The 12,897-nt window shown below is 40.3% G+C and overlaps 1 protein-coding gene across 1 annotated transcript in view; it reads left to right on the top strand.

Moving 5' to 3' along the window:
- Window positions 1–7,841: 7,841 nt before the first annotated feature.
- The window catches only part of prdm5 (PR domain containing 5), a 35,173-nt gene continuing 30,117 nt past the window's right edge, over window positions 7,842–12,897 (top strand). Inside the window, exons 1-5 of the mRNA XM_034880795.1 lie at window positions 7,842–8,150; window positions 8,902–8,985; window positions 9,577–9,699; window positions 11,837–12,005; window positions 12,125–12,302. Coding sequence (XP_034736686.1) covers window positions 8,052–8,150; window positions 8,902–8,985; window positions 9,577–9,699; window positions 11,837–12,005; window positions 12,125–12,302 — 653 coding nt within the window. The 5' untranslated portion in view covers window positions 7,842–8,051. The remainder of the gene's footprint in view (window positions 8,151–8,901; window positions 8,986–9,576; window positions 9,700–11,836; window positions 12,006–12,124; window positions 12,303–12,897) is intronic.

Below are 12,897 nucleotides of genomic sequence, written 5' to 3'. Positions count from 1 at the left end.
GCCAGCTAATCCAAGTTGGGGCTCATGAAATGCGTCAGTATTAATAACACAGTTCAACCTTTTGAGAAATATGTTCTCACGTTTTCTTGCTGAGTGTGAGATTGGAAGACCGGTATCATATACTGCATATCTGTAGGCTACGATAGGAGTTAATTAGCTTAGCTTAGCATAAAGACCGGAAACAGGTGGAAACAGCTAGCCTGGCTCCATCTGAAGGTTAAAGAAAAGTAGCACCCTGAACTCATTTAATAACATGTTGTATCTTGTCTTAAAGACACTGTTTTTTCCAACCTTGTCATTCTGTGTGTGTGTGTGTGTGTGTGTGTGTGTGTGTGTGTGTGACATCCTGGCAAAACGTCCTGGAGAGATCTACTGTAGCGGGAACTACCAAAGAGGTGTTATGAGTACTTTTCTCTGTGTTTCTGTCTGTGGACAGAGTTTGTCACAGTCATAGCGTCACAACCGTACAAGGTGCAGTCACAAAACTACACAGGTGTATCGTTAAATTCATAGTGAAGGCCAAGTTCCAAGATGGGTTTTCACTTTACCGCCTTGGCCCAATTTGTTGTTACAACTGGTGTGATCCCATCACAAGATGGCCTCTTGTCTTTGAATGCTTTGGTTTATCAAGTTTTTAAGATTTTGGTAATCATTGAGCTTTAGAGGTGCTGCTAAGCAGATATTTTAGACAGAGCCAAGCTGACAGTTTCCACCTGTTTCTTGTCTTTATGCTGAGCTAAGATAACAATCTCCTGGCTGTAAATCCATATTTAACAAACAGATATAAGAGTGATATCAATATTCTTATCTCTCAACTGTTGGCAAGAAAGAAAGTAAGGGTGTTTTCCCAACTGTTCTTAATAACCATAACACAGCCAGTTTCATTGAAGAAGTTTCTCCAACTTTTGGAGAAAATAATATCACATATGTGCTTTAAATACTTGCAACAGTTGTAATTTCTTTAAGTAGAACTCCCACCACCAGCGTCCCTTTAGGAAGGGCTTTAGGAGTTGGCAGTTGTGTGTGTTCGTAAATGCACTTGCTGCTCAACTTAGAGCTGAGTGACACTTTTGGACAGAGATTGTGAAAAGTGAGGAAAGTCTCGAGCAGAATCCAAACAGAGACAGACAGCAAACAGACGGACACGCTGGGAGGGCTTTGAGTCTAACTCCTGTGGCAGAGAAAAGCAGTGAAACGTTGTGTGTAAAGAGCTCAGTACTGAATGAAGGCCATCTATTTGGTGGGTACTACTCTAGTGTTCATTCGATGTTCATTCATTGAATTCGATGATTCAGCCTTACACTGGTGCCACTGTCTTAGAAATCTCCAAAGTAAACAGTGCGAAATGAAATTACGACTGAAATCTCACACGCACACACAGAGAGGGAGCCCCGGCTGCAAAATATAGAGGACTAGAGCATGATGGAAATGATTCCACTTCAGCGGCTCCGGGGATAGATCATTGTTGAGGCTCAGGTCCAGACCAGCTCTACATAGTTCTGACTGAGCAGAGAGCCAGGGAGAAATCGGAGGCTTCCTTCCAAACCCAATCTGACCGAGAGCCCATTCCCAGGAAAGGGTGGAGAGGGACCAGTGACCCTCGGGCATAGCCCATCTCAGCCGATCTCCATTAGGATAACTCAAGTAGTGAAAGAAATTATGACTGGCTCCTGAACAGGATTTTCATTTAATCCGGCTGTATTTTTAATCTAAAGCCAGTGTTATTATCATACACAGATATGTGAACTATCCTGTACACATGATATGTATTTGAGGATTCCTGGATTAGGATCCTGTGTGTGAGTCCATGTGTGTGTATGTATCAGCCTTGTGTGTTTGTGTATTTGTGTACTCGCTGCCATCGCTCCCTCTCGCCCAAGCTGCATAGGGGTGGTCCCACTGCTCTCTTGTGCTCATGAAATCACTTCTAAGTGCCTGTAATTTCTCACGCTTCATCAGTACTGTAATTTCAAAAGGCTTCCATTGAAGACCCTCCTTTAGTGGCGACCCGGGGTTGTCAAATGAAAACATCGTTTATCCAGTGACCTCGGAGCTTCAGGAAATGGTTTGCCGGCTATTCAGCGACAGCCTTGAAATAGGGAGCTGTGGTGAAGGACTGCGGGGGTTTTCTGAAACATGAAACAAAAGGTGGTCTGGCCCCTCAATCTACAGTATCAGGTTTGAGAGATTTCTGAAAAATGCACACATCCATTTGGAAAATCTTGTATGGAACCATTTGTATGTTTGCCAAACTGAGGTTTTCCTCCAGTGAAAATATTTACTTAAAAAAAAAAAAAAAAGAAACTCTGAAAGTATTTATTTCAATGCAATCCTTCCCTTCGCCATGTCCTAAATGTGGTTTTTGTAGTTTTTGGCCCTCAGAGACTCTACTGGCAGTCCAGCCACTGAGTGGCTCAGTTCCATGGGCACTTTCTGGTTCAAAGTCTTCGTCCTGCGGGATTTATGATTTCTTTTTCTTTGTTTAGATGAAAAAAATCTTTATCACGGAAGATTTTTGAGTCCTCAATGCAACATTGTCTGGTGTTGCTGGTTTGTCCATGTATAGGCTTTGTCATCGCTCTATGAGACCATTCATGGAAAGCTTCTTTCACTCATACTTTAGTCAGAAATGGTGAAAGACGTTTGGAACAAAGCCTTCGTGACATGAGCTCCCACGGCATAGAATAGAACGACTTTACAATAAAAGAGCTGGTGATGATTTTAATGATTTTAAGACCTTAGTCACGCGTGTGCTCCAACGCCAAAAGAGATGTTGTCCATAAAGTATGTGTATGTGTGTTTTATGTAGGGATCATACTCTATGTTTGCCAGCCATTCTAGCCACATGGCTTTATGAAGTTATTCTGTTGTTTGGTCAGTTTTGAATTCAGACTATCTCCACAACTATTGGATGGATTGTCATGATATTACGTTTGGACATTCACCGTCCCCAGAGAATGAATCTTTCTGACTTTGATGATGATCCAACTCTCCATCTTCTGCCACTATGAGTTTGATAGTTTTGAGTGACATCAGATGGATTGCCATGAAATTTTGTACAAACATCCATGTCCCCATCCGGATAAAATCATTTGCATAATCATTTTGATCTCTTAACCTTTCGTCTGATGCGATCATCAGGCCTAAATTTCAATTTGGTTAATTACCCAACACCTTCAGACCTATTGGCATACCCATCAGCCTCAGCTGTGCTTTTTGTTTAGCGCGAATCAGTAAGTTAGCATGCTATAACACAAAACTAATATGGTGAACATTTTTAACATTGTACCAGCAACATCAGCATATTAGCATTGTCAGTGGGGGCATGTTAGCATGTGATGTTAGCATTTAGCTCAACTCACCACTGCAGCTAAGTAGCCTACAACGGCTGCAGAGTAGCATTGCTGTCTTGTTTGAATCGCGTCCATACGACGGCGGACCGTGCTACATACGTAGGTCCAAAACACTTCCATTAAGAGAAACGTGCTGCAAATACAGAAATAACGCAATGTAAAAAAACACAAAAACGCCAAAAACACATGGAATAGGAAACAAAAATGACATAAAGTAATAAAAAACACAGTTTGCAAGTGCTAATTCTATCTTTTTTTAACTCCAGCAGTGTCTCTCCTGCCTTTAGGGGGGCTGATTTAATAGTTGGATAAACACAATCCTCTATACTGAAGTCAATCCACATTTTGCAGTGATGTCTTCACTGCTTCTGCACGTACCTGTAGTATAAAACCACTCAAATTGCCCTTTATCTGTCCCGTAGTGGCATTCGACCAGTTTGTAAAATAGTTATGTCTTTATTTTGCAGTAATTTGTGTTTAATATGTGCTTAATTCATGTATATTGACTGGTTTTTGTTTTGTTTTAAAAGGCGAGAAGGAAAGTCAAGTTCTTAAACACACATACTTAAAACCAACAATGACTGTAATCTCTCTGCAGTCTGATCTGCCGTGTCATGTTGTAAATCCAGATGGTCTGGAGAACCTCCGTTGTGTCGACTGGATACGCAGACTCTTTCTGTTGCATGTGTTTTTGGCATTTTTGTGTTTCTGACTTGGCGTTGTTTCTGTATTTACAGCACTTTTCAACTGATAGAAGCGTTTTGGGCTGTTGTACCACGTTGGCCCTGGTCGGCCAGACGACCACCATATCGCATTTAACTACAAAAACACTTTTTATCACAGTTAACCACAGACTTTTTCAGATTACGATCACTAGAACCCTTTCATTAATAACTAGGTCAGACTACAGGTTTGTGTGTGATGCCCCAATTCCCCTTAATCCCACTCTCAATCACAACTGAGATGTCTTAAACCCCCCCCACACACACACACACCACATAAAATTGTGAATTATCCGTGCAGACCAGCACAGTCTCTCCATAATCTTAAAATGGCCAAATCAGGATTATCATCTCCAGTTTACTATCATCCTGTAATGGGGTCTGGGCATTAGCAGAAGAGTTCTTTGTGTGTGTTTCTGCGTGTCTTTGTGCAGGTGTTGGGAGATCAGAGCTGCTGAGGATAACCCGGGGATCTTAGTGAAAGCTGAGTGAAAGTTAATGGGATGGAGGGTCCTCAGAGGGCACGGAGGAAAAAAGGGGTCATGACATCTAATCGTCCTGCCCCGACAGGCCAAGGCCCTGACAGCGAGGTCAGGGGGGACAGAAATGGACCAAGGAGGACATGGGTGGGGCAGACACACACAAAGACCCTCTCAGTGCAGTGATCAGGCCTGTCACCCGATAAGTCTCCCTATAACCCTCTCCCGTGGCTTAACTCTCTGAAATACACCTGGAACATGACCCCGGGCCACTGACGAACACCATCTCAAATATAATAGTGATCTCGGGGGGTGGGGGTGGTGTGTGTGTGTGTTTGTGTGTGTGGGCGGGGTTTACCCCAATTTTGAAGCATAAACCCTTTAAAACCAGCGGTCTGATGAGCTGTGGTTGAATGTAACAAAGTACATTTACATAGTGGTAAATGTACTGCAGAACTATAAGTACAAATTTTAGATACTTATTCTACTTATTCTCTACAATGATCTGACATTTATCTGACGGCTTCAGTTACTAGTTACTTTACAAATTAAGATTGTTTCACAGAAAATACATGTAGTTAAAAAATAAGCTGTTTTATAATAAATTAAACTACCCAACACTATACAGGCCTACAAGTACAGCTGAAAGGATTAGACCATTACTAAGGTGATTGACAGAAATATTTGGATTGTTTCCAGTTTTTAAAATGTGAGGATTTTTCTGCATCGATTACAACAATTTTTCTTTTAACCCTCCTGTTTGGGACCATTTTAAAAGTTTTGTAACCGAATAAAAAACAATAATGTGTGTGTTCCATGCAATGCTCTTCCCAAATAAAACACTTTTGTTAAATTTGAATGTGTAATTCAATTTTGTAGCATTTCAATTTTTTTTATAAAAATGTCTGAAAAGCTTCATAATCGTGAGGGAAAAAACTACAAAACATCAAAGGCGCAGGAAAAAATATCAGAAAATTGAAATTAAAAACATGGATAAAAGTGACAAAAACTTCAGGTAACCTGTTGTTAAACCCGTTTAGGGTTTATATAAAGTTCCAAGGGCCTGGAAAAAGTGACAAATAAATCAGAAAAAGCAACACAAACATTGGAAAAGCACAAAAAAATGTTCATTTTCAAGTTCATGGTTAACAGGAAGACAACAAGATCTGAATATGTCTTCCACCATCATCAACATCTGTTGACTTTGACAAAGACACTGGAGCAGAGCCGCTCATTGACTCCGAGGTTAACATGTACGTTGGGATTCGGTCTTTGTGGTGTTTGTTCACCAACGCTGGTCATCTGGACCAATCATAAAGCAGTTGTGGCGTAGAGCCACGGCACAACAGGAAAACCTTGGTATAAACACGAGCTATAAACACAGCAAAGAGAACCGACATAACGCTGACACTGCTGATTAAAGGGGGAAGACCCTAGTTTGCTAAAGAGGTGTTCAAAAACAGAACATACACAGAGAGTCAGGGATGAGAGATGATGCTAGTATCTCCGCTCAGGGCAAAAAACAACAAATCCAGGTGAGTAGGGATAAAAAAAAAAAAAACATGATACAAAGGTCTGCTTGGGCGCCTGATGGTTTCAGCCTTTTCACACCAGCATATCCATAAGTCCCGTTTTACAGTAGAGTTGAAACCACATCCAGTGCTGAGCATTTGGACTAAGTGGTTTGTCAGCTAAGAAAGAAAAAAAAGAGTCATCTGGTTTTACTTTGTGGACTTTTATTTTAAAATTTCAAGCTTCCCCTCTGATCTAGTTTAAGCTCCATTTTCTCGGCCTTAAAGATTAACTGTGTAAGCTTAAATACATGAATACACCTCAGGTAGATATTTAAAATGGTACTTGAGCAAGTTGGAGCACTTCTAGTTCTTGGGGGAAAAAGTAGTAGAAACAGGACTGATGGGGCAATAGTCATTTCTGTGTTATGCGTAAATGACAATACTTAAATAATGCATTGACTTTAGAGTTATTAAGCAAAGGTTTAGTAAGAGGGCTTATGTCATGGAAATTTGATCTCTAATTTATATATAGCCTTGTATAACCGACAATTTGTGAAAGTAGTAATTACATAATGAAAATGTTACCAGTCACCATTACATGGAAAGGTACAGTAGGTATGATCATAACTCCGGATTTAAGTTTTTCATCCCGGGATGTTGGGTTCCTTCAGGCAAGGAGAAGCATCTGTCCCAGCAGCCTTAGCTTGTTGGTAAGTTGTGGTTTCTGGCCCCATGAGCCTGAAAAGGTCAGTCAGACCACTTCGCTAGCTGCTTGTGTGGTTATTGAATTATAGAAGAGATAAATGCAGGCCAGAACACACAGCCATCACAATATTCTGAGGTTTTAGAGGCTAATAGTGAATGAGTATAAATGATGGTGTTTCAGAATCAGTGTTAAGTATTCATGTTCTGAACGGTGGAGGCACACGCCAACAGATTCCTGAGCCTCTCGTCATCTTTTTTAATTAGTCACAGTAATACTGTATACTGCGGTAAAATAGGGAGGAGGTTTGATGCTATCAACATTAGGATACCAACTCTAATGTACAATGCATGCATTGTCAGCTCAGTGAAGGTAATGCACCGTAGCTTCTGCAAAAGTGTACAATGCAATGATTGCAGGTATTAATGGATCAGAATTTGATGATATCAGACTGTTAAATCCTCTTTTTCTGTAATATATGCACTGAGTAAAAGGCCATCAGAGCTGCATTTGGAACGTTTACAGGAGGCTCTTCTTATCCGATGTATAACAATGGGAGTAACTTGTCAAAGTAACTTTTCCTAAATACTCAGATTATTGATTTTCATATTACTGTGAATTATTCCATGGCCCTTGAAGGTGAGTCTTTGTGACACAAACATTTTTAATTTCTACACATTTTAAATCAATTAGTAAATCATTCAGACATAATTATCATTATTTGTTATTGTTGTTATAACTATTGGTTTATGCTAACTCAATATAAATATTTCCCTCGTTAACATTCAGTCACAAAATCATATCCAATATCTCAGCAGTCTAATTGAGTCAGCAGTCAATGTGAATTGTGAGCCATTGTGAGAGTAATAAAGGATTTTCAATCATCTCAGATGAAGGCTTTTATATCCTTTATAAGGCTTTACCCCATGTTAGTTACAAAGTTACTAAGATGCAGCGTGTGTATAACAGTATTTAGAGGAAATGTACGTGTATAACTGCAGTACTACTATGTACAGCGCTGCTTTCACCCCGGGCATGCTGGGAGTGCAGCCTGAGGAAACACAGGCTGGAGTGTTGCACGACGGTAAAGGTAGCTTCTGGTTACAAACTCTGGACCAATCAGGACGCCGCTTTGCTTTCCTGCTGCAGGAGCAACAGAAGTTCAACCTGGACCGCTTCACGAAGAAACTAGCTCTAAAGTCAAACTGACAATGCGTATTCACTGCCGCTGACACTCCTAATAGCCAACAAATTGTCACTAAAGGAAACATTTCCGAGTAATGACAATGTTGGGTATGTATGTGCCAGACAGATTTTCCCTGAAATCGTCAAATGTCCAGGATGGAATCGGTCTTTACACGGCGAGGCGAGTGAAAAAGGTTTGTTGTTTCTGACTGGGCAACTTTGTAACCGAGTTTAGACGCGGGAAGCGTTTTGTTACTTTTATGACTGAATTCTAAGCGTTGTATATCGTTTTTCTGTTCGACGTGTTCCTTGGAGTCTCTGTCAAAGTCTCAGTCTAAACCCACGGTTCCTCTGACGTGACTGCCACGTAGCTACAGTAACTCCAGTTGTTTCTCCCGTTCACCTCAATACAATGTGTTCATGTCGACAAAGAAGGGGCTCGCGGCTGTCTTGGGAGGCAACACACTACATACTATACATTGATGTTACATTCAGCTTATAGCTCTAAGCTTTAAAGGTCTTTTGGTAAATCTGCAGACATTTCCCCCTTGCTGTCAGATGTATAGAGAAGTGGAGTTGTGAAACAACTCCAGTTGCTAATGGGTTCATATATCAGTAGAGATGTGTTCGCACTCAGAAGGCTGTTGTGATTCAAATCTGTGGTACTTTGGTAAAGCAGGTTGACGATGAACGTGAATGCAACACGAAGAACACACTGTGACCACGCCCCCCTGGAGTTTTGACACTTCTGGAAGATTAAAAATGTCCAGTTGTGAAGGATGTACTCACATGTCACATTAAACACTAGGCTATTTAACATCTACCCACAGTGCAACAATAATGGTTTGGACAGTCCACTATGATGTTTTAATTCATAATAATTAATTTCTGTTTTACAACGGCATCGTGTTTGACAAATTGGTCCCTGTGTTTTTTTCTGTAAAGGGAGAGAAGTTTGGCCCTTTTGCAGGTGAGAAAAAGCTGCCTGGTGAACTGGATGAAAGCTCGGACACCAGGCTTATGTGGGAGGTGAATGCACATACATTGTCATATGTTTATACCATGTACAAAACATATTTTTACACATTTAAAGATTTCAGAACTCAAAGGTGTGAGTTGAACCAAATTTGCGTTTGCTGTATGACAGAATTAACAAAGGAGCGACTATATGTGTTTTCTAGAGACAGTGGGATGTTCATACAGCATGATAACACAAGCCTGACACCTGTTAAAGCTGTGTTAAATATGTAATGCGGTAATTAACGGCTCATATTGCAGTTAAGCACAAATCACATCTTTTTTCATAGGACAGCTGTGGAAGAAAGACAGCTGCTTGCATTTCTGTCCAAATCTGTTCTCAGTTTTCTGTAATAAAGAGAACATTTAATCATTTTGCAGAGTAACTTACCATACTTTTGATTTAAAATGAAAGGGAAAAGCCATGATATACCTATCTGTAGCTGCCACACTGGGAAGTACCAGCCTGTGCACATGATTAGGTGTCCATATGTAAGGCCGACACGCTTTGATGCACAGAAGACAAACCATGAAAATGACAAGAGAGGAAGAATCAGTTGTTCACTTCTGACAACTTATGCAGTTTTTGTACTTTATATCCAGGTCCGTGGCAGTAAAGGAGATGTGCTGTATATTCTGGATGCTAGTAACCCACGCTATGCCAACTGGCTGCGGTTTGTCCATCAGGCGCCTTCACAAGAGCAGAAGAACTTGGCAGCCATACAGGTAAATTTCCCCTCAGACCTACATAAAAAGACAGACTAGAAAACAAAACACATCTGTCAGGGTGGACTAATGATTTATTTTTGTAAATGTGTCTGTTTAGAAACTCCTAGGAGAGATATTCTTTTACCTATAAAAAGGTAGTGAATATTGGAATTTAGTTTGATTTCTTTCATATTTAAAGTTTTATGAGTGTACAGAGTCTCTCTTCTCAGCCTGAATAAAACCTTCAACGCAACATCTGAAAAGTCACTTTGTTTGAGTAGCGCAGGATAAAATGGAAGCATTGTCTTGACTACATCCACAGTAATACCTTTTCATTTTTAAATGGCGTTTTGAAACAAAAAGGATCTCCGTCAGTGTTTTAGCTCCGTAGCAGAACTAATCTCCGTCCATATTAACACGTCTGACAGCGGATATCACATGACCATTCGCATACACTGGGCATGTGCGTGCCGGTGTAAACAGGAAGCAGATTGTCTGGCGTTACTTTGCAGTTGAATACCATGATTGAAAATACACAAAATACTTTGGAGAAAGGACAATGGCTTGAAGGAAGACCAGGAATTTATTTGTTTGGGCTGACGACGAGGTGGAACTGTTCCTAAAAAGGTATATAATCCTACCCAACCGATAAGACTGAATGGGGAGCGTCGTCATTCCGGAGGTCTCCTTTATAGGGCCCCAGAAACAGTAACGTGTGTCAACGTGAGGTATAAACGTAGCAGAAGATATCAGTTTTTTGTAAAGATTATTTTTTGGGTAAGAAAGGGGGGAAGACATGCAGAAAATCATCCCCGGGTTCAAACCTTAGACCTCTAGGCATAAACCTCTCAGTACATGTGGGCCTGCTCTACCACTGATCCGACCTGGCCACAAGATATCTGTTGTTAACCCTCATGTTGTCCACGGGTCAAATTTTACCTGGTTTTAGTTCTTTTTTTTGTCAACAATAAAAATATCAAAAAACGTTGGGGAAAAACACCAAAAAACATTGAAAAAGTGACAAAAATGTTGGAAAAAAAACATAATAATGTTGAAAATTTGACCAAAACATTTTCTTTTCATGGTTGACGGGAAGACAACAGGGTTAAAAGAAAACATAGTAGTGTGGATGTAGTTTTAGATCTTCCAGATGAACATGCAAGAGTACATGAATATTGAATAAGTTACAATACGATAAACAATGGGGTGATAGTGAACTTGCATACTAAATTTAACCTCTTGCACTTCTGTGTAAAAGATCAAACAGATCTCATGATGTAAGAAAAATAGAGTTGGAATGAAGAGGAGAGGAACATTTCAGGTCTTAGGGCCAAGTTCCTGCCATTAATACACTGATGCCCAAAGTGATTGGTCGTTTAAAGGTCATCATGTGTGTCAAAGCTCTGTGTTCCATCAACAGTGACATTTATTGTGTAGCTTTCCTCTTAATCATTATTTATGTATATTTAGAATCCCATAGTTAAAACAAAATGACTGTTTGATTTTATTTGCATGACCTTTACGGACAAGGAAGTTAATGACAACATTTTTAAGGGTTTGAGCTTTTGACCTGCGGCCTCAATCAGGCTTAACAGACTGTTGTCTGGGTGTAATGAGTTCAGCCTTCAGCCAGTCTCAACTCCGTGTGCATTACCATAAACGGTTCTACCGTAGCTGTATCTTGGCAGGAATGCTCCATTCTACTCCGGTCTGTCTGGTACCGCTCTGCCAGGGCTCCATGACATTGCTGTTATTGTGTGATCACTATATAATAAATGCACATATTGTTTTTTTAATCATTACCGCGACACCAACTCATATTTCTGCGACACATCGCAACAGACACTCGATGAGTTTTTGAGTTAGCTGAAAGAGAGTGTCAGTAGAAAACTACACTTTCAAATGTAAGTGTTATAACTTTTCCACTGGTGCTTTTCATGTTTAATGTTCAATTTGTTCAATCAAATAATGTTATTTTAAAATTCAACAGATAATCTGCTGTATTTGAGCAGAATACCTAAAACAGCAGAAAGAAAGAACTGAGTACATGTTGTTGTTGTTATATCATTGTCGGGATATTCTAAAACGTCATTGCATTCCGCAAATATTCCTCATATGGTGCAGCTCTAATAATAAGCATGTTGATGTTTCTTAGGATGGAGAGAACATCTTTTACCTGGCTGTGGATGATATAGAGACTGACACAGAGCTCCTGATAGGCTACCTGGACAGTGACATGGAGGAAGAGGAGGAGGAAGAAGAGGAGGAGGTCATCAAAGATGACGATGAAAACAGTAAAGAAGCTAGGCATCTTGTTGAAATGGGTACAGTGGAATTTTGTTGCCTTATTTATAACACAAAAATGGCTGAATGATAGCTCTTTGCTCATTGTGTGTGTGTGTGTGCGTGTGTGTGTGTGTGTGTGTGTGTCCCATCTCTATAGAGCTAATAATAAAGAAGGAGGACCACCCCTGCCTGCTGTGCGAGAGCAGCTTTCCCAGTGAGGAGATCCTGGCCGCCCACCTCCAGAGTCTGCACCAGAGGCCCAGCACAGAGGAGAAGGAGTTCAAATGCAAAAACTGTGGCAAGAAGTTCCCCATCAAACAGGCCCTGCAGCGCCAGTGGGTTCTCTTTTCCATCACTAAGCTGCTTGTGGTGTAGTTTTATTTAACGTTGAACTGTTCAGTGAATCTGCAGGTCATTAAGAAGTCTGAAAAAGGTATTAAATCACTTTGGCAACAGTTAGGTTTCATTTTATTAGACGTGATGGTTCAGCTTTTATTGGTATTCACTTTGTTGCTTCTAATACAAAAAGGCATCTATTAATTCAGATGGAGGATGTTGCTGGTTCCTCAAAACACCTCAATAAGATGAAAAATAAAAAGCATAGTTTGACATTTTATGCTTATGTGTTTCCAGCCGAGAGTTAAGGGGGAAGTTAGATACGACCCTCTTATCTGTCCGTTTAATATAAAGCTACAGGCCGCAGCAAGTTAGCTGAAAAATCGGAAAGTGACATCAAGTAGAGCTGGGCAAAATACCGATATTCTATTGATATTGTGATATGAGACTAGATATCGTTTTAGATTTTGGGTATTGTAATGTGGCATAAGTGTGGTCTTTTCCTGGTTTTAAAGGCTGCATTACAGTAAAATAATGTCAATTTCTGAACTTACCAGACTGTTGTAACTATTCTTTGTACATTCTATTGTAACT

The sequence above is a fragment of the Etheostoma cragini genome, chromosome 9, assembly GCF_013103735.1.
Source record: "Etheostoma cragini isolate CJK2018 chromosome 9, CSU_Ecrag_1.0, whole genome shotgun sequence".
In the NCBI taxonomy this organism is placed as follows: domain Eukaryota; kingdom Metazoa; phylum Chordata; class Actinopteri; order Perciformes; family Percidae; genus Etheostoma; species Etheostoma cragini.
The sequence above is the reverse complement of the archived record's forward strand: the minus strand, read 5'-3'. Positions and strand labels throughout refer to the sequence as shown.